We start from the raw sequence: 21,824 nt of genomic DNA on the forward strand, positions 1-21,824 counted from the left end.
TATCTACTCATGCCAGAGTACACCGAGACAATCTGAGGTTTAGAGTGCAGATGAAAAATTGATTTATGCTTAAAAAATAGGAAGCATAGAGAAAGGTAAAATGAACTAAAATTATTCAGGGTGAGAACGTAAGATGGAAGGAGACTGAACTGAAGTGTCTGAACGTACGAGAGAGCCTTGAAGAGGTTCTGCCTTGGCTGGGTTTTATTTCTACTAGGACAAAAATTTTTTTAAATGCACCTAAATAACAAATAAAGGATGTACAGTGAGTGGAGGCAGAGCAGGTCATCATAGGCGCAGTGAAACACATAGGACAGGATCTCCACTGCCGGAGGATGGACAGGGAAATGTGGTAGATGCAAGTGGTGGATGGCCAAGGGGCTCTCAGAGGCCAAAGCCAGCTGGAAATCTTAAGAATATAGCATTTTTGTAGATTAAAAACACCACATTTTTCGAGGAGCTGGCTAAGGACATATATGTCACACTTTACATTTGGACTCTGTGGAAGGGGGTTGAAGCAGAAAAGACATTTAAAAAATAAAACCAAAGAGAAGTAGGACTCCACACTGAGTGATGCCAGGGTTTCATGAATTGAAGAGCATAACAATTCAACTCTCCATAGCTGTGGTTCAAAAGAACATGGAAACAAACGTTTATAAATATACATACAAAGTTTCATGGGTGTGTGATGGTGCAGGCAGGGACCTATAGAAGGGGCTCCTTCAGGATTCTTTCCTGGCCTGGGGGCCTGTGGCTACTGTGATGAAATTTCTGAGGCTCACCTGGCATTCTGTCCATCACATTTTGGCTTTAGAAAAAAAGTACGAAACTTTCATCCAAAATACATGAAATCAGAGGACACCAAGTACTTCTCAAGGACACTGCTAAAAGCTCAGTTGAGACAGAGCGCTCCAGTCAGAAGCACAAAGCACGCCAGATGGAATTCTCCAGGTTCCTTCCTAGATGGAGGGTTTGTTTCTATAGGACGTGGGGCGCTTTTTCCTATTACAAAGCAATTATTCTAGGTTATGTCCTGTTATGCTGACTCCATGACTGAGGGGCAAGGAAGAGGGGGAGAGGGAGTGAAAGGGAGGTGGCACAAAGGTGTCTTGGATTTTTTCCACTTGGAAACAGGTTTGAACACAGCTCCCCCAGATCTGAATAGACATTTCTCCAAAGAAGATAGACAAATGGCTAATAAACACACTAGAAGATGCTAAACAACTTTAGTCAGCAGGGAAATGCAATTTGAAACTCAATGAGATACCACTTCACACCCATGAGAATGGCTATAATCAAAAGGACAGACAATAACAAGTGTTGGCGAGGCAGTGCATAAGTAGGAGCCCGTGTACATTGCTGGCAGGATTGTAAAATGGTGCAGCACCATGGAAAACAAGTTTGGTAGGTCCTCAAAATGTTAAACGTAGAACTACCATATGACCCAGCAACTCCACTCCTAGGTATATTCTCAAGGGAAATCAAAATGTATGTCCAAGTAAAAACTTGTACACGAATGTTCTTAGCAGTATTATTTATTCGTAACAGCTAAAAAGTGGAAACAACCCAAAATGTCCATCGGCTGATGAATGGATAAAGAAAATGTGGTACATCTATATAGTGAATATCTTTTGACCATTATGGAAAAAAAAGAATTCTGATACATGCTTCAACATGGATGAACCTTGAAAACATTATAAGTAAAAGAAGTCAGACACAAAGGGCCACATATTATATAATTTACACAAAGTGTCCAGAATAAGCAAATCCACAGGGACAGAATATTAATAGAGTAGTGGTTCCTTGGAGCTGGGGGGTAGGAAGTAACTGCTAATGGGTATGGAGTATCTTTTTAAGCTGATGAAAATGTGGAATTAGATAGAGATAATGGTTGTAAAACTTTGTGAATATACTAAACACCACTGATTTTTATACTTTAAAGGAGGTGAATTGTTTGGCATGAAAATCGTATCTCGATTAAAAAAATATCCAGCCCTTGCACAGCCCAGCATTTCTGACCTCCCTGAATGACAGAATCAGATGATTTCCTCAAGCGCTGGCTGGGAACCACTGCAGGGCAGTACCCCCAAGAAGACGGGATCCTTTTCCCCCAAGTATGTCTCTTCGTACTTTCTAGATATAGAAAGGCAAGGAAACAACTGTCCCCTTTTATAACCTTTTAGTCTCATCTCCAGGTTTAGGATTTGCTACCTCTGCATCTACAAGAGTTTGGGCTCTGGGTAATTCTACCTGGATTTGAATTTCTGCTCCTCTCACCAACCATGTGACTTCATGCAAGTTACTTAAATTCTTTAAGTTTCCTTCTGTATAAAGTGCACATACTTTACCCACCTCACTGGCGTGGTGTAAGCATTAAGTTAGCTAATGAATATAAAAGCCTTAACAACAGCATTTGGGGCAAAATATTAATAAATACTCAATAAATGTTTGAGGTCATGTACTCTTCCCACAAATTCCTGAGTGCTACTGTGCCACATACACATGGCTCCTGCCCTTATGAAACCTTCAGTCTGCGAGGGCATATGGCACCACTGTGCAATTACGACAGAGTGACTGTCACGGTAGGGAAATCCATGCTGATAGAGGAGCCGGTGGCTGGGGTGCTGAACAACAGAAGTCTGGGAAAGCCCAGCTTCAGCTGGCTTCACCTTTCTGCAGCAATTCTAAAGGATGCTATGTTCTAAACAGCACTGAATCCCTACCTGGAATGGGTGCCTAGTGTTTGTGTGTCAGTATGATCTGTAGCCAAGAGCAAGCCAGGAACATGGCAGACCGGAGGTTCCTGCATGGGGCTGGGAGGGGGGTGGCAGTGCAGGAAGCTGTAGGTCACTGCTGTTGTTTCAGAAGAAAACCCAGGCTGGCAAGTTGGAAGGAGCTTTTGTGATTTGTAAGAAATGCATACGTTTATATATGTAACCTTCACCAACAGAATCAATCCACCAAAATACCACAGCAGTTTGGATGAACACAAACACTGTATTTGAAATCAGGGGTTATGGGTGATGTTATCTTTCACTCATCATCCGGTTCATTTCTGTATCTTCCTTTGGCTGATCAATGACAAGAAATTCCTGATTTTCATAGATAAGTGGTTACAAACGGTAATATTTTGAACAACTACCATGTAGTCTCAGATGCTCAATTAAGTTTACTTCAAAGTTTAAAGGACAGAAGCAACTCTTATTTCTAAGTTGAAACTCTAACAATATCTAACAATTCTTACATTTTTATTATAAATGTGGGAAGCATCAAACTAACATAATACAAGATTACAAATCACCCCCAAACAGCCTTGCCCAGCATTTAACTGAGCTTGGCTTATGTGTACTGTAATATGGTTTTACAGGTGTGGACGTGCATGTAGTGTTTTTAAAAATCAGATCTTTAGGCCGGGCGTGGTGGCTCACACCTGTAATCCTAGCTCTCTGGGAGGCCGAGGCGGGCGGATTGTTTGAGCTCAGGAGTTTGAGACCAGCCTGAGCAAGAGCGAGACCCCATCTCTACTAAAAATAGAAAGAAATTAATTGGACAACTAAAAATATATAGAAAAAATTAGCTGGGCATGGTGGTGCATGCCTGTAGTCCCAGCTACTCAGGAGGCTGAGGCAGGAGGATTGCTTGAGCCCAGGAGTTTGAGGTTGCTGTGAGCTAGGATGACGCCACAGCACTCTAGCCCAGGCAACACAGTGAGACTCTGTCTCAAAAAAAAAAAAAAAATCAGATCTTTAAAATGCAATTGGGAAAACCTTAAAAAGGCAGTGTGGAGTCACCAACTTGGAAAGGTATTTATAAGCCACCCAGTCCTGTCCTCCTGCGGGACCCCTCCTGGCTTACGGTTATTCAGGGCTCCATAAGCAGTCTTTCCATGTCACTGAAGAAAATTCTCACCAGGATGGGTGTGAAGTCGAAATAAAAGCTCATTACTGCTTCACCTTTTTTATTTCTAAAAGTTACAGGAGGAGTTTCAGGGGGAATTCGGACAACGTATCAATGAACTCTTGACTTCATAACTACGGTCATGCGTCACTTAACAACACAGCTATATCCTAAGAAATGGGTCCTTAGGTGATTTCATCGTTGTGCAAACATCCCAGAGTGTACTTACACCAACCTAAATGGTATAGCCTAGTACACACCTAGGCTATGTGGTTTGGCCTATTCCTCCTAGGCTATAAACTATAAACCTGTATAGTTACTGTACTGAATACACATGGTAAATATTTGTGTATCTCACCATAGAAAAAAATGCAGTAAAAGTAGGGTCAAAAACATAAGAAATGGTGCACCTGTAGAGGTACTTACTGTGAACAGAGCTCACAGGACTGAAGTTGCTCTGGGTGAGTCAGTGAGTGAGGGTGAAGCCTAGGGAATTACTGTACCCTGCTGTGGGCTTTGTAAACACCATACACTTAGGCTACACTAAGTTGACAAAAATGTTTCTCTTGCTTCCCTAACGAGTTACCCTTAGCTTACCCTAACTTTTTTACTTTATACCTTTAAATTTAACTGATTTTTAACTTTAGACTCTTTTGTAGTAACACGTAGCTTAAAACACAAGCATATCATACAGCTGTACAAAAACATTTTCTTTCTTTATATCCTACCCTATAAGCTTTTTCATAGATCTAATTCTTTTTTGTTTTTTTACTTTTTTTTTTTTTTTTGAGACAGAGTCTTGCTGTCATCCCAACTAGGGTGCAGTGGTGTCACCATAGCTCACTGCAACCTCCAACTCCTGGGCTCAAGCAATCTTCCTGCTTCAACCTCCCAAGTAACTGGGATTACAGGTACTCGCCAAAATGCCTGGCTAATTTTTCTATTTTTAGTAGTGATGGGGGTCTCACTCTTGCCCAGGCTGTTTTGAATTCCTGAGCTCAAGCAATCCTCCTGCCTTGGCATCCCAGAGTGCTAGGATTACAGGCGTGAGCCACCACACCTGGCCTATTTTTTAATTTTTTTTGCTCAGAACTAAGTCACAAAAAACACACATTAGCCTAGGCCTAAACAGGGTCAGGATCATCAAGATGTCACCAGGTGACAGAAATTTTTCAGCTCCATTATAATCTGACAGGACCGCCGCCATATACACAGTCCGTTGTTGACCGAAACATTATTCGGTGAAGTGCATGACTGCAGTTACCTTTCTGAATCACTCTCCCACAGAAAAGAATGGTGGCTCAGTAACAACCTACAGTTACCTGCCAGGGGTCTGCAATGTACATAAAACAGCAAACACCGTCTCTAGACTGAAATGACTTGGCCACAGGCACTAACCATTTTAAAAAACAGAAGAGATGCTCTCCTAGCCAACCTCCACTCAAGGAACTACCAAATTATCCCCATTCCCTTTCTAAAACAAGCTGAGTGATGCCGTGGCACACTGGGTATTCCTGGCTGGATCAGCTGTGCACAAGGCATCGTGTGCTTACCCAGAGTCAACTGTCTGTCCCCAGACCGATTCTGTCAGTTGTACTCATAACTATGGTTAAAAAAAAAAACAAAAAACCTGGCTAGTAAAATGTGACATCAACTGATGAAACAGGAACGTGAGCAGAAACAGAAGTTGTTTCAAAGAAAATGAAGATGAATGCTTGGAAAGCTTCTATAAGAGCAATTGATGATTAAAACTGACAGTTTAAGAAATTGCTGCCAAAATAGGTGTGGGCAACACAATTATAAAAGACCGAACAGCCATAAAAATATAGTATCCTGGGCTCAGTTTGCTTTGCAAATATCCTTGCTCCACTTTGAAGAAACAAATACTAGAATACACATACTTACACATACATGATGATATCATTATACATCGATATAGTAATACTTACGAAAGATCAAGACCTGGGGAACTCAAACCAAGCTGGTTAAGAGAGCGTCTAGTCTAGTATGCAGGCTGGGGTGATAAATAAAATATAAATATGCTGAAAAGCATTACTGAACTCAGAGTAGCTTTTTATCATCAAACTTTGGAATCCAACTGTTTGGATTATAATCTAAGTCGCCACTTAAAAGCTGTGTGACCCTGGGTAAAATTTCTCAGCTTCCCTGAACTACTCCTTTTATATCCACAAAACGGCTTAGACTTGGGCCTTGGCCACAGTAATTATTGGTGTTAATTATCATTGATTTTGTTCTTAGCACAACTATTGCTACCAAGTGGCCACTCAAAGTCCAAAGGTGATAGGGGAGTGGACATAAAGGAAGTACTTTGCTATTTAAAATGAGTCCTCAAATTAAAATTTTAAAAGACAGGGAATCACTCTGTAAAAAAAAAACTGACCAGTAAAACGACACAACGATCTTAAGCACGGAGGCTACCCACCAAGAAAGGAAGGAAAGAGACCCAAGACACCTGTCAGTTAAGGCCAAGGCCTAATGCCAGCATGAGTACTTTGAGGCCACACAAATATTTACTGTTTACTCTGTTCGAAAAAACAGAGGCCAGGTGGGGTGACTCACGCATGTAATCCTAGCACTATGGGAGGCCCAGGCAGGAGGATCACTGGAGCTCAGGAGTTCCAGACCAGCCTGAGCAAAAAGCAAGACCTCATTCCTACTAGAAATAGAAAAAAAATTCGCTGGGCGTGGTGGCACATGCCTGTAGTCCCAGCTACTTGGGAGGCTGAGGCAGGAGGATCATGTAAGCCCAGGAGTTTGCGGTTGCAGTGAGCTTGGACGATGCCACTGCATTCTGCCTGGGGCAACAGAGTGAGAAAAAAAATGTAAATCAGATTGAATTGGCTTAATGGAAAATACATTCTGGAGAAGTTTTTTTAAACAGAATATTGGATTGATATTTAAAAAACAATCCATCTGAGACCTCCCTCTTTAAGAGATACCACGTTTTTGCACAAGCTGACAAAGTACCAATATTGCCCTCCAGTTTTTGGGTGAACAAACAAAACTTCAGATCCCTAGAATACCTCAAATGCATGCAACTTTAAATGCAGCAAGGGGAACAACATTCTCTTGGCAAAGCACTGCATTTAAGGAGTATGCAGCAGCCTCTAGGTAAAACAACTGAAGGCCCAGCTTAACAGCTTAGTCAGGTAATGGCTGACCCAAAATAGAATTCACAGGAAACAAGGGCTTGCTGGAAACAAACAACAAATCAACAATAGTTAGGGAACAACAGTCAATAAAGAAAACTCAGGTCTTCTTTATCTAAGAATTTGGAAGAACTCAAGACTTTTCTTTATGATGAAATGTTTACTCCCAGCATACCTGGGTTCCTGGCCACTGGAGTCCAGCTGTTTGGCAGCTGTCAATCAAGACATCACAAAAGAACTGTGGCCCAGAACCAGGCCTGTGTACAGTCACATGAATAGGGCCAGAACGCTGCTAAGATTCCTAAACTATTTGTTGAGGACCAGCAACCTGTCAGGTAAAGCAGGACATTTTTGTGTCATCTCCTGGATGTTTTGATGTGAAGAGTCACTGGTGTGGAATTTCCACCCAGCTGGTACATTACCACGTGCAGACGAGGATGTCTACGCCGAGCAAATCAAATTTCAGTGAGATGCATCACTTATTTGTTACTGGCAGAGATTGTTATTAGGGAATTCTGAAATAACATCTTTCGTGAGATAAGATAATTTTGAAACAAAAATAACACACCAGGAATAACACACACCTTCCTGCTCGTAGGTGTTTGTGTGCCAGATTCTCTCACTGCGAGGTGCCTTGCGTGGGAGCCTGCCATGTTCCTGTCTGAGCATTTCAGATCATAAGCCTGAGTGGAGGGCCCGGTGTGGACCTCCCACTCCTTAGCTGCCTGTGTGTGCAGCGGAGAATTGTTGACTTTCAGCCCAAATGTCACTATGCCACTACACTCCTTCTTCTCAGATGCCAAGCTCCCTTCCACACCACCTCCCTCCCAAGATCCTGGCTTGGTCCTCTCCCCTCATCGTTCTCCAGTGCTGAGGTCTTCACATGCAGCTACCAAATCCCTGTGATCTCAGGTCCCTGAGCAAGCTTCACGTCCTCGCTCATACTACACATCACCCTGGTAAGTCCCTGCCCAATATGTGTGCCCTCACAAGAGGGTGCAGCTCCCTGACCACAGGGCAGGGTCTCCCCAGCGCCTCTGAGCTCATCAGGTAGTGAGTTCAAAGGAGGTGGCCCACCAACATTGAACTGAATTTATGTAAACATCTCTCGCAAGAAATAGCTACCTGAAGTCCCCAAAGCATGGCCTGGTTCTATATGTCACTGATACTAAAGAGCATATGAGGCCTTGTCAGATGCCCCATCTGCAGAGGGCAGACACAGTCGCTTATTCCATCTGCCGTGGACCCCAGTTTCCCATCCTGTCTGGAGTCCAGGGCACAGTGGTAGCAGAGCTGTGAGGTCAGCCAGCTGCGTCATGTTGACATAATGTGTAGGCACAGTGCGTCAGCCCCAGAATTTCTTACATGCCTCTGCACCTGTCTTCTACGAATCTCAGAGCATTTCAAACAAGCCAGCTGCCGAATCCTCACACTATCCCAAACATGGGCAAGTCTTGCCAGTTTTTACCTCTAAAAGGCCTCCCATCTCCACCCATTTCCCCATCTCCCCATCTCCCCAGACACTATCCCTGTTGGGCTGAACCTGCAACAGCCTCTTCACTCAACTGCTAGAACCCACTCCACGTGGCCCCCAGTAGCCACAATACCTGGTAAGAGGTCACTTCAACAACCTCTGCTGCTAACCCTCCTGCTGTTAAAAGCCTGGGAGGCCCCCCCTGACCTGACTGTGCAGTTTCCCCTCCTAGAAGCTCCACATGAGCAGGGACTTTCAGGGACTTTGTCTTGCTCCCCACTTTATTACCAGAGTCTCACCCAGAACTTGGTACCTAGTGAGACCTTCAAAAAATGTCTATTGATTGAATGAATAAGAAAGGAATGGATATCCCCTGGGAGAATCAACACTATTAAACTCCCAAAGAACCTTGAAATCAGACCCAAGAGGACCCATCTTTTTTTTTTTTTTTTTTGGAGACAGGGTCTCACTCAGTCGCCCAGGCTAGAGTGCAGTGATGTCACCGTAGCTCACTAGTTCTATATGTCACTGATACTAAAGAGCATATGAAGCCTTGTCAGATGTCTCACTGCAACCTCAGACTCCTGGCCTCAAGTGATCCTCCTGCTTCAGACTCCAAAAGTGCTAGGATTACAGGTGTGAGCCACCACGCCTGGCCTGGTTCAGCTTTCTGGAAAAACAAAAGCAACACCTTTCCCTTTAGTGAAATGAAGCCGGAGTTGTGGGACTTCCCTTCATTCACACCATCTTCTCTTAGGGATCCACAACAGTTTTATTACTGATCATCTTTCTCTCTGGAAACAACCCAGAGCTCCTTGGCTCAGAAAACTGGAACTTGGCCTTGGATTCCAGCCCAAGGTCACAGACTCATGTTTGAGGGGCTGGGTGGAGGATCTCTGATCCCTCTGGATTGGCTCTACCACTACCCCCAAGCTCCATCCTTTGCAGGAACAAAAGCAGGAAGGAAGCAGAGGCCTCCAGAGGCCTGACACAGTCTCAGGGGTCGGGGGGAGCCCTTCTTCTCCCCAAGACCCTGATACCTGGCCAGCTTAGGACACAAGACAGGGAGGAAACGTGGGCTGGGAGTCAGAGGCAGTGGAAGGACACAGAGTTTGGGAAAAGACATGCCCAATCCCTCTGCTTTGAAATCAGACAAATGCCTGGCTTCCAATCCTGGCTCCAACATCTCCATTTCTTAAGGCCATATGGATGCTATTTAATCTCTCTGAGCCTCAGTTTCCACAGCTATCAAAACAGATTTCACGATCTCTACTTTAAGAGAATTGCTGGGCATTCTGCCCCCAGATGTTAAGTCTGGCTGTATCCACCCACCCTTCGATCTCCCAAGACAGGCCTATCGTTCATACGAGAAAAGTACAACCATCTATCAATCATGCTCTGTAACTTGCCCAAAAATTCTGGTTTACCAGACTGTTTTGATGTTGAGCCATACAAACTGATCTACATTTACTTAACTCTGTTAAGTAACAGGGCCAAGCTGATTCCTGAATTTAGCTTATGTATGTACACAGCAGGCATTCAATACATATTTTTCAATGACTGAATCAAATGACAAGATGGGTTATCTTTATACTGATCCTACTAATCAAGTCTAATAAACTAAAATCTCTTTCTTCACTTGCTGTGTGTGCTGTTAGGCACTAATCCACCTTATGCTTTGATACTGCAGACATGTGGCGAGAAAACAGATTTAAACCATTACAGGACTAAAGATTTTGATGCTCCAGTTCCCTTCTGATGCAGGCTATGGGGAGAAGGAGCAACTGGGATGTTAAATCTCCTTATTCCTTTTGGAGATTATCTATCAGCTCCCTCAGGATTTATACACTGTTACCAAAGGGACTTTTCAAAATGGAATGCCTCGCCTGCAAAAAAATAAAAACTAAAAATTAACGAACTTTCATTCCAGAGGTGGACTGTCACCAAATTTTGCAAGCATATTTAGCAGAAGCATTCCTCTTTTAGTCTTGCTCCATAAATACTGAACGAGGAAGAACATTGCCTAAGACTGAGATTTGGCAAAAGAATCTAATGAAACCTGTCAGCTCCGTGCCACCAGCATGGCGTGTCGGAAGGCTCCTGGTGACTGGATGACCATCTGACTGCGCTGTGCTACCTCAGGCTTCACGTACAAAACAGTTTCTTGTAACTCCTACATGCTTGCCCACCAAAGCAGCAGCGTCGTGGGGCAAGAAAGGACTCTACACTCCCATCCCACAGAGGGACCCTTTAGCCTAAGAAAATATACCTACTAAAGTAAATGCACAGAAAGGAAAACTAAGAGCCAACTATGCCCTTAGCAAAAGGATTGCCCAAGGGTATCTTTAAAATGCCTCTACAATGGATTTAAGAAACTGTGACTGGCACACAATTTGGGAAATGTCCTTGATGAGGCAGAGCGTGGGGCACCTAACCAAGAGACGGAATGAAGGTGTGTGCTTACAAAACACAGCACATTGGCAAAGGGCATGGGTCTAAAGTCAGGTCTGGGTCTTGGACCCAGCTGAGTCACTAATGAGCTGTGTGACGGAGGCAAGTCATTTAATTTCTTCGGTTTTAGTTTCCTCACCCAGAGGTGGAGAATCATAATTAAAAGCAAGCATTGTCTACTTCCCAGAGTTACGGGGAAAATCAAATGAATGCGAAAGCTGTCGGAAAATACAAAGGCGTACCCAGAAGTCAGGGAACTCTTCTATTGTATGTACATATGTATGCAAATAAGAGCCACCTGGAAAATTACCTTCATCCATTCTTGCTCACACTGAAGGTATTTCCTCTTACTAATATAGTGAACAACTGGAATGTGAAAGATTTCTGTGAAGCAGGAGGAACACGCACCTCTTGGGGAATGGGCACTGCTGTCACCGAGGACACGTGATCCAGTTTGTGACAGCTTTTGGTGCCGGAGGACAGTCACACAGGCAAATGCACCCACCCCAGCTCTGCAGGGATCAGACCCTAAGCCTATTATTTCATGTTTACCAGGTACTAACAATATGCTAGGAGTGTCCAGAATACTGAATCCATTGTGACCAGGCAAAAGGAACCACCAACCCACAGGACAACACATGTGGCCAATGGACGTACGTGTCACCTTCCCAGTCATTTACAGGTACTCCCTTCTATAACCCTAGTAGGTTTGGTAAGCTTTTCCTGCACTCTCATCTGAAGACAGCAGTTAAATGTCTTCAACAAATCATCAGCCCTGTATGAAATCCAAAGAGGAAAACACAGGACAACCCTAACAAGTCCACACTGGAAAAGAGTTGTTAGCTGTCTTCCTCAGCGCACTGCGGGGAGGAGCCAACTGCAGGCCGACTGTTTCTGCTCTCTCCCATTTGCTGCCCTTCATGCTCAAATGTCCTAGAAGCTGGATCAGCCCCTCAAACCCAGTCCAGAAAGAACATCATAGGGTTGAATAACTACAGGGATGATCAAAACAATCAAAGGAAAACAAAGTACAGCTGTCCCTTGGTATCTGCAGGGGACTGGTTCCAGGACCCTGTGCCATACCAAAATCCACAGATGCTCAAGTCCCTGATGTAAAATGCTATAGTATTTGCATATAACATATGTATATCCTCTTGTGTACTTGAGACCATCTCTAGATTACTTATACTACTACTATATTACAAATGCTATGTAAATAGTTATACTATATTGTTTAGGGAATAATGACAAGAAAAAGTCTGTACATGTTCAGTACCGATGCAAGCATCCCTTTTTTTCCTGAATATTTTTTTATCCACAGTTGGTTGAATCCACAGATAGGGAGGACCAAGTGTACCTGGAAAGCTCTGCACGAATTCACCCACCTTGCTAGAAAAGCCAGTACAGGGGGAGGGGCTGTAAGGAGAAACCAAGAGGGACAGCTGGTTGCCTAATACCTAGTACAATGGTTCTCCAACTTTAGCGTGTATCAGAACCACCTGGAGGGTGTGTTAAAACACAGAAACCCAGAGTTTCTGTGTCAGTAGAGGATGCTACTGGTTCAGGGGAACACACTTGAAAAACCACTGACATAGTAAATGGCCAAGGGCTGTCCAGTCTGTCGGTCCCACTTGCACAACTTCTGACCCTAACCCATCCCCACCCCCTCCCAAACTGAGCCATCAGAAAACTCATAATAGGAATTAAACAGCCATGTTCCTCCCTTCCTCTCGCCTCCCCTTTTCCCATTCATAAACCATGCTGCTATGGATGAAGAGAATAATTCTCAAGCCATTTCTCATAAATATCTCCCAAGGCTACGTCTAGCTCTCACCTGTGCACAAGATGATTTTGCAAAAGGAGTGCATTAGGATGCAAAACAGGACACAGCAGTGCAGGACAAGCACTCGAGGGTTCCCTTGGTCCAGTTCTCTGACCCAGTGCGTAGTCCCTCTCTCCTCAGTGACAAGAGCGTGCCACTGGGTCAGTGCCAGGGAAACCCTGTGATCCGCTTCTCTCCTAATTCATCCTGACGATCTGCCACCAAGCACTGTGATTTCTTGCTGAGAGTTCACTTCATGACACCAAACTTCTGCCCCACCAGCCTCACCAATGACCCAGTGCAAAGGAAAGCAGCAAGTAGCCACAAACACTGCAGCTCTGGTGGGTAGAAGGGCAAAATTCCTCAACACCATGATCACAGCTGGAAGGGACCATTACAAATATTTCTTTCCTTCCTAAAGCTTTGCATTATACAGTACACTGTTTTACTAACAGCGGTAGTTACTGCCACAATAATATTGGTTTGTTTTAATGGGAGGGCTCACGGAAGTCCCTACAGAGAGCAGTGTTGTGAATAATGTCAACACTGTGTGGTAAGAGCCTATCCTACAAGTCTTTTCTCCTTTTGTTCAAATGGGAAAATCTGTCCGATATTCATTCTCTCTCTCTCTCTCTCTCTCTCTCTCTCTCACGCGCACACGCGCGCACACACACACAGTCAGCTTTCAGCTTGGCCTTTTCTGGCTATGGGACAGGAGAGGTTACACACAGTTTGGGCTGCAGTTGTGGGACTGAAAACTGACTTCAGGTTAAATAAGGAAAAAGAATGCAGAGTGATTCATTCACAGTGTATGTGTTTGCAAATACCTGGTCATTAAGATGATTTTGTGCACACAGAGATAGGCATATTTGATGGAACAAATGTGATTTTCCCTCCCATTAATAAAAAAATCCAATCAACTCTTTTTCACGAGCAAAACTGTGCACCATTTCCCAGGCTCTCAGTGCCTAACTTGTAGTAAATTCTATGAAGTCTTGTGAGCCAAACAACATTCTCCAACTACCAACAACCACCAACACAACCTCCAATTACCCCAGAATTATGAACCAATCTCAGATACACCACACTCAAGACATGTGCCACCAGCTCGAACAGCTGTATTCCGAAAATTCTGGAGAAGAACCCATCCTCAGGTGACAATATTGGCTGGGTCCTCAAGAACATTGATTAAATACTCTTGTTCCCTCCCTGCTCCCAAAAGAATCCACTCATTTGCATCTTCAGGTAAGGCCGCACAAAAACTGCCCTAACACCCAACCCCTTGGTGGCTCCTGTCCTCACCTGTTTTCCAGGAGCGTCATGCACACCACCTCTCGCACCCCGGGGTTGTTGGCCTTCTCCACCGAGCAGCCCTGCAAGTTCCAGGTGGCCAGCCTCAGCACAGGCCGCCCATCCCGCGTGCCTCCAAAGGCCTCCACGGAAGGCCGAGTGGAGATAATCTGCGTGGGCCCCCCGGGCGGCAGGTCCAGGTCCTCACTCTGCAGGCTCAGGGAGGTGGGGCTGGGGTGAGGCTTGGCAGTGAAGGTCAGGCCCCCGTTGGTGTGGGTGGATGGGGGCCTGGACCTCTCGGCAAACACCTGGTGCCGTATTCTGTCCAGGAAGGCGGCACTGATGCCATCCATCCTCACCAGGTCCTCCACGCTGCGAAAGGGCCCATGCTCGCGGCGGAAGTCCACGATGCTGAGGGCCATCTTCTCCGAGAGGCCTCGCACACTCATGAGCTGAGCCGGGGTGGCCGTGTTGATGTTGACACGTGGGGTGAGGGGTACGGCGGTGGCCAGGTGGTGAGGCTGCTGCTCGGCCAGCAGGTCCCTCCGCAGGGAGCTGGGAGAGTGCTGTGCGGAGCTGCCTTTGCTGCTCACGCAGATCTCAAACTTGACCTGCTCCAGCTTGGTGGCGCCCACCCCGCTGACCAGCGCCAGGTCCTCCACCTTCTTGAAGCCACCGATGTACTCTCGGTACTCCACGATGCTGCGCGCCACGGCGCGTGTCACCCCAGGCAGGGTCATCAGCTCCTCCTCCGTGGCTGTGTTGATGTTGAGCCGCTCCTGATTCACCAGGATGTTGCTGAAGTTACAGGCCGCGCTGAACTTGCGACTATGAGACAGGTCCGAGGGGTCCCTGGGGATGGAGCGGTGGCAGCCCAGGGTGCTCCCCATGGTCGGCCAGTATCAGGGGTCCAGGAAGGCCTCAACACCGCAGAAAAACTCTCTGGCTAGCAAGGAAGCCCAGTATACCTTACGAGCACAGAGGAACAGAAGGGGCAGGATTTAGGGGCTGAAGATGCCACAAACCCACAGCAAGACTTCCATGCTCAGGGTGTCCAAAATTACCTTCCACTTGGCTACCTAGAAAATAAATTAATAAACACACAAATCGAGTGAGTTAATCAATCATACCTAGTGCTGAAGTTAGCATCCAGGAGTTCCGGGCTGGTGGTTGCCCGTGAACCCCTGAAAACGCAGACACAGTGAAGCTGGGCCCACGTGGAATTTCCTCTGGGAAAATTCCGGTTTTTATCATATTGGGCTCCAAAAAGGCTATGAGCCGTTTGTCTTAGCCTGTCCGCTTCACGCCTCCCCGGCCACGGCCGCTCTCAACTCTGGCCTCGCTGGGGTCATCTGCCTACTTCGGTCACCCCCACCCGGGCTTGGACAGATGGGAGGGGGCAACCTCCCAGTCCCACCCCCACCCGCGCCTGACACTTAGCGCCACCTGCAACTTGGGAACTCAGTGCTCGCCGGTGCGGGCACCGAGAGGGGGGTTATCTACCCCCGCCCGACCCGCCGCAGGTCGCCGCGACCTACCTCTCGGCCGCTCTGCCTGGACGTCCGTCCCTCTTCCACCTGCGGTTCGGAAGCCCGAGCCAGCCCGGGACAGCGCGGGCCCCCCTGCCTCTGGCCCTGCCGCCCGAGCGGGTGCGGGTCAGTGGCCGGGCCCCGGGAAGCCTCCCGCGCCGCCTTGGCCCGCGCGTACCGGCTCTTACTGCGGGAGAAACTCTCCCCGGGCGGACAGAAGCCGCAGGGCTGCTCGGGGGCGACGGCAGCGGTGGCGAAACCCGGCCGCCCAGGCTGCACCAGGACTTGCGGCTGTACCAGGACTCGCGGCGTCGCCGCAGCTGCGTTTATCAGGGCAGAAAGTCCTGCGCCCAACTCGGGAGCGGGATCTGCCAGAGCGCGTCCAGACCCAGCACGAGCGCCGCAGCTCCAGCTCTAGTCGGTGTCAAAGCCAAAGTCCCGGCCGCGCCGCCCGCGCCTCGGCAGCCACCGCGGCCACGCCTCCTCCGCGGGGCACCTCCCCCCGGGACTCCCGGGGCACGTGGGGGCGGAGCCCGAGCGCGGGGCGGGACCTGGAGCAAGGGGGTGGAGAGCGGAACGCGAAGCGGGGGCCCGGCCTGGGAGCGCGGGGCGGGGCTTAGGGACAGAGGGGCGGGGCCGGCGCCGCGACGGCGGGGCGGGTCAGCGGAAGGCGGTCCTGGGTCTGCTCTCCCCGAGCCGGGGTTGCCGCCGGGGACCTAGGGCTGGTTGTGCCGGGAAGAGGCTGTGAACGTCGCCAGAGGCGAGACCTGCCAGCTGCTTTTCGCCCGTGTTTGCGGCTTGGGGGCGAAGGTTGGGGCAATCTCTGTGAGGGGAGCATCCCTGCGGGTCCGAGGGGTCGCTCATTTTTGCAGAACGTTCCAGAGGAGATTGAATGAGATCTTCTTAATTTCTACCCCTGCCTTAGACCTTCTCTTTTCTTCCACTAGCGTAGCACCCATGCTCTACTCAGATGTCCTCTAATAGCGCCAGCGACTCCCTGGGCACGCACCACCCTCCTGTGTGTTCGCATAGGTCAAATACAGAGCTGGGGCTTTGCACACGTAGCGCTCTGAGTGAATAAGCATATGTTTCTCTGAGTATTAAATCTAATCATTACAACGGACGGAAATGCTATTAGGAAATGGAGGCTGTTTCCCAAAACTCAGAACGGTTTTTGGATTACGCTTCTAAATGACAACATAGTTAACTATTAGAGCCTGCTGCATTTCAGTGAATACCCAGCCAGAGTATTCGATAAAACAAACTGTGCAGTGACACCGTTGAATACTTTGACCCTGGCCGTTTAGTGTTCTCTGAGGTTTCATCCTCAACCAATGTGACCAACGCATCTGCTTTCAGTCCCAGGGTCTGAGTCAGCAAAAATAGTAACTCAGGAAAGGCAGAAGGTATGTCAGATGTGAACTGAGGGGCAGCCCAGGCTTGGCAAAATGCGGCTACCTTTCTGAGGCACATTCCTCTGCTGTGTATATTAGTAGGGAAAACCAAGCCAAACTAGCCTAGACAAGAAGGGGGTTTTCCTGGCTGCCTGTGGCAAAGTTAAGGAATAGAACTTTCAGCCCAAACGATGTCTTCAGGACATAGTCTGACTCTTGGCTTCATTTTCAGCCATCCTGTTCTCACTTTGGCATGGCAAGAAGGTCCTCTTCCCCACCATCCTCCCCGGCCAAGCATTAGGCTACATATGCCACTCACTGAAGTCCTGTTGTGGCAAGGAAAAAAATTGTTTAAGACCAGCAGGAAACTCCCTTTAGAGGAGAGAAAAGTCTTTGTTCAGCAGAATGCCTTGCTGAGTGGTGTGGCTACAGAATGACGGACTAGGGGCATGGCCACTTGGGCTAGAAGCAAAAAAAGCACACATTTTGTCATCCAAACAAGGGCACTTTGGAGGTTAACAGGGGACAGTATTATTAATTACACTGCAACAACAGAAATACTCTGCTTTCATTCTCCATAAACATAAGTATATACTCTCCCTTGATAGAAATGCCAAGAGTTAGCTAAACCAATGTGCATTAAAAAAAAAAAAAAAAACGCAAACACCAAAACACACAATGAGATGGCTGACTTTAAAATGACTGACCCTATCAAATGTTGGTGAGGATATAGAGCAACTGAAACTCTCATGCATTGCTGGTGGACGTATAAGATGGTACAACTACTTTGGAAATCACTTTGGCAGTTTCTTCAAAAGTTAAACATACACATACCATATGACTCAACCATTCCATTTATAGGTATTTACCACAGAGAAAGGAAAGCATGAAACCCAAAGACCTGAATGTGGATGTTCATAGGAGCTTTATTTGTTATAGCCAAAACAAAACAAAACAAAACAAAAAACTCAAATCTGTCACTAAATGAATGAATAAACAAATTGTACTATACCCATATAAAGGAATGCTGCCCAGCAATAAAGACAAGTAAACTATTAATGCACATAGCGACATTGAAAAATCTCAAAATCATTACACTGAATGAAAGAAGCCAGGCAAAAAAAAAAAAAAAGAGAGAGTATTTGTATGATTCCATTTATGTAAAACACTAGAAAATACAAGCTAATGAATATATAGAGAAAGCAGGTGAGTGGTGGCCTGAGGATGGGATAGAGGGAGGGATGGATTAAAAAGGGCACAAAGAAACTTTGGGGTTGATGGGAATGTTGTTTGAGAGGTCACAGTTTCATGGGTGTATGTATACCAAAACTGATAGAATTGCATACTTTAAATATGTGCACTTTCGTGTACCTCAATTATACCTCAATAAATGTTTAAAAATCTTTTAAAAATGTTCTTTTGAAAAAAAACAGGATTTTTTTGGGGGGTGGAATAGGTAATCCAGGGTGGAGTTGAGGAGGTTGAAGGGGATGAAGGGGCCCAAGAAGAAGCTGAGGCAGCAGCTAACAGAAGAGAAGACCAGTGAACATGCTCCAGTTTGGGCTGGGGGCCCAGGAAAGGGGGTCCCAGAGACTTCTGGCATCCAATTGTCTATTTTATCTCTGATATAGCCCTCCACCCCCACCCCACTCACAGACTGAATCTTGTAAGATACATACTGTCCTTGAACCAGTACTGTTTAGGGGAATAGGAGATAAAGGAGCTGACTCTTTCTGGGTACACTAAGGAGAGGGAGAAGGGGGCAGCTAGAATGCGAAAGGTGGGAGGGAGCAAGCTCATTGGAAGCAGAAATTCAGAATGTGAGAAGACCTAGGAAAAAGTCTGACTTTCAAGAATCCTCGTTGAGATTGGGAAGTTGGCTGGGGGTCCCATCACACAAGGAATGGGGGATTGAGCCCATTATATTTGTCTCTCAAAGGACACCAGGGCCCCTGCTGACAGCTGAGTTACATGAGGATGTCAAAGGGCAGGGGTTACATCACTCCAGCCAAATGTCCCTTACCCTTCCCACACAGTTCTCACCTGGGACCTGGGCAGATGGGTCTGAGGTCACCGACCTTCTGCTTCTTACTCAACAGTTTTAAAGGTAAGTGGTGACTTGGGAGAAGGGAGAGGTGGTGGGAGAGAAGAAGGGAAAGCATTTGTCAATTTTCAATTTCAACACCACGGTGCTAGGCACTGTGTCTCCTGTGAGGAACAAATTTCCTGATTCTTCTCTTCCCAGAGCTGAAGGGCCAGCAGGACTGCAGACACTAAATCAGTGAGAGCAGTGCCTGCTGGAGTACAGGGGAGAGGAAGAGAAGATGGCTGTAAATGACAAGTAACTTAGCCTGGGGACTTCCTGGGAAGTGAGGGTTAAGAGAATTTTGAAAGATGGGCCAGCTGGGAATGTGGTGGCTCATACCTGTAATCCTAGCACTCTGGGAGGCTGAGGCAGGAGGATCACTTGAGGTCAGGAGTTCAAAACCAGCCTGAGTAAGAGTGAGACCCCATCTCTACTAAAAACATAATAGCAAAAATTAGCCAGGTGTGGTGGCACATGCCTGTAGTCCCACCTACTTGGGAGGCTGAGGCAGGAGGATTGCTTGAGCCCTGGAGTTTGAGGTTGCCATGAGCTATGATGACACCACTGCACTCTATTAGGATAACAGAATGAAACTCTATCAAAAAACTATCAAAACTCTATCAAAAAAAAAAAAAGAGAGAGAAAGAAAGATAAATAGAGAAATGGTACAAAGAGTTTTACCATGAGTAAATATAATGGAGTGTGATTGCTGGATCACATGGTAAGAGCATGTTTTGTAAGAAAGAGTTTTGTAAAAAACTGTCTACTCTCTTCCAAAGTGGCTGTACCATTTTGCATTTCCACTAGAAATGAGTGAGAATTATGGTTGCTTCACACTGGTGGTGTCAGTGTTTAGGATTTGGGCCATTCTATTAAATGTGTAATGCTATTTTGTTGTTGTTTTAACTTGCATTCTCTGATGACATGTGCTGTGGAGCATCTTCTCATGTGCTTAGTTGCCATTCGTATATCTTCTTTGATTGAGGTGTCTCTTAGCGTCTTTTGGCCATTTTTCAATCAGGTTGTGTATTTTCTTTCTGTTGAGTTTTAAGAATCTTTGCATATTTCAAATAATAGTCCTTTATCAGATATATCTTTTGCAATTTTCTCCCTGTCTATGTCTTCTCTCTCTTCTCTGATCAGTGCCTTTCACCTGGCAGCAGTTTTAATTTTAATGAAGTCCAGCTTATCAGTTCTCTCTTTCAGGGATCATGCCTTTGGTGTTGCATCTAAAAAGTCATCACCAAACCCAAGGTCACCTAGATTTTCTCCTATGTTATCTTCTAAGAGTTTTATAGTTTTATGTTTTATATTTAGGTCTGTGATCTATTTTGAGTTTTTTATGAAAGGTGTAAGTTCTGTGTAGAGATTCTTCTTTTTTTTTATTATTTGGGTGTCCAGTTTTTCCAGCATGATTTGTTAAAGACTATCTTTTCTCTGTTGTATAGCCTTTGATCCTTTGTCAAGGATCAGTTGACTCTATTTATGTGGATCTATTTCTGGGCTCTCTATTCATTCTACTGATCTATTTGTCTATTCTTACACCAATATCACACTGCCTTGATTATTGTAGCCTTAGAGTAGACCTTGAAGTTGGGTAGTATCAGTCCTCCAGCTTTCCTTCTTCAATATTGAGTTGGCTATTCTGTGTCTTTTTTCTCTCCATATACACATTAGAATGAGAGTGTCTGTATCTATAAAATAACTTGCTGGAATTTTGATTTGGATTGTGTTCAATCTGTAGATAAAGTTAGGAAGAATTTGACAATATTGAGTCTGTCCATCCATGAACATAGAATGTTTTCTCCATTTATTTAGCTTTATTTTAATTCTTTTATCAGAGTTTTTTTCTCATATAAATCATATAGATATCTTGTTAGATTTATACCTAACTATTTCATTTTGGGGTGCTAATGTAAATGGTATTGTGTTTTTAATTTCAAATTCCATTTGTTCATGGCCGGCATATAGGGAAGCGATTGAGTTTTGTATAGTAACCTTGTATCCTGCAACTTTGCTGTAATTGCTTATAAGTTCAAGGAGTTTTTTTGGTCAATTGTTTTGAATTTTCTACATGGAAATCATGTCATCTGTGAACAAAGACAGTTTTTATTTCTTCCTTCTCAATCTGTATGCCTTTTATTTCCTTTTCTTGTCTTATTGCATTAACTAGGACATCCAGTACAATGTTAAAAAGTAGGGATGAGAGAAGACATCATTGCTTTGTTCCTAATCTTAGCAGAAAAGCTTCTAATTTCTCAAAATTAAATATAATATTGTTTTTGGGTTTTTTGTAGATATTCTTTAACAAGGTGAGAAAGTTCTCTTCCATTCCTAGTTTGCTGAGAGTTTTTTTTTTTAATCATGAATGGATTTTGTCAAATGCTTTTTCTGCATTTTTTGTATGATCATGTGGTTTTTCTTCTTCTTTAGCTTGTTGATGTGGTAGAGTTCTGAATGTTAAACCAGCCTTGCATACCTGGAATAAGTCCTGCTTGGTCGTGTTGTATAATTCTTTTTATACACTATTAGATTTGATTTGTTAATATTCATTTGAAGATGTTTCCATCTATGTACTTGAGATATATTGGTTTGTAGTTTTCTCATTGTAACGTCTTTCTCTGGTTTTGGCATGAAGATTATGCTGGTCTCATAGACTGCGTAAAGGAAGTAGTCCCTCTGCTTTTATCTTCTGGCAGAGGTTCTAAAGC

At 45.3% G+C, this 21,824-nt stretch overlaps 1 protein-coding gene across 1 annotated transcript in view; it reads right to left on the reverse strand.

Moving 5' to 3' along the window:
- EEPD1 (endonuclease/exonuclease/phosphatase family domain containing 1) overlaps nt 1-15,834 on the reverse strand; it is a 113,219-nt gene extending 97,385 nt beyond the window's left edge. The window contains exons 1-2 of the mRNA XM_012638745.1: nt 15,643-15,834; nt 14,117-15,183 (exon numbers count right to left, since the gene is read on the reverse strand). Coding sequence (XP_012494199.1) covers nt 14,117-14,994 — 878 coding nt within the window. The 5' untranslated portion in view covers nt 14,995-15,183; nt 15,643-15,834. The remainder of the gene's footprint in view (nt 1-14,116; nt 15,184-15,642) is intronic.
- Between the last annotated feature and the right edge of the window lie 5,990 nt (nt 15,835-21,824).

This window comes from Propithecus coquereli, unplaced genomic scaffold, assembly GCF_000956105.1.
Source record: "Propithecus coquereli isolate 6110/MARCELLA unplaced genomic scaffold, Pcoq_1.0 Scaffold134, whole genome shotgun sequence".
NCBI lineage: Eukaryota > Metazoa > Chordata > Mammalia > Primates > Indriidae > Propithecus > Propithecus coquereli.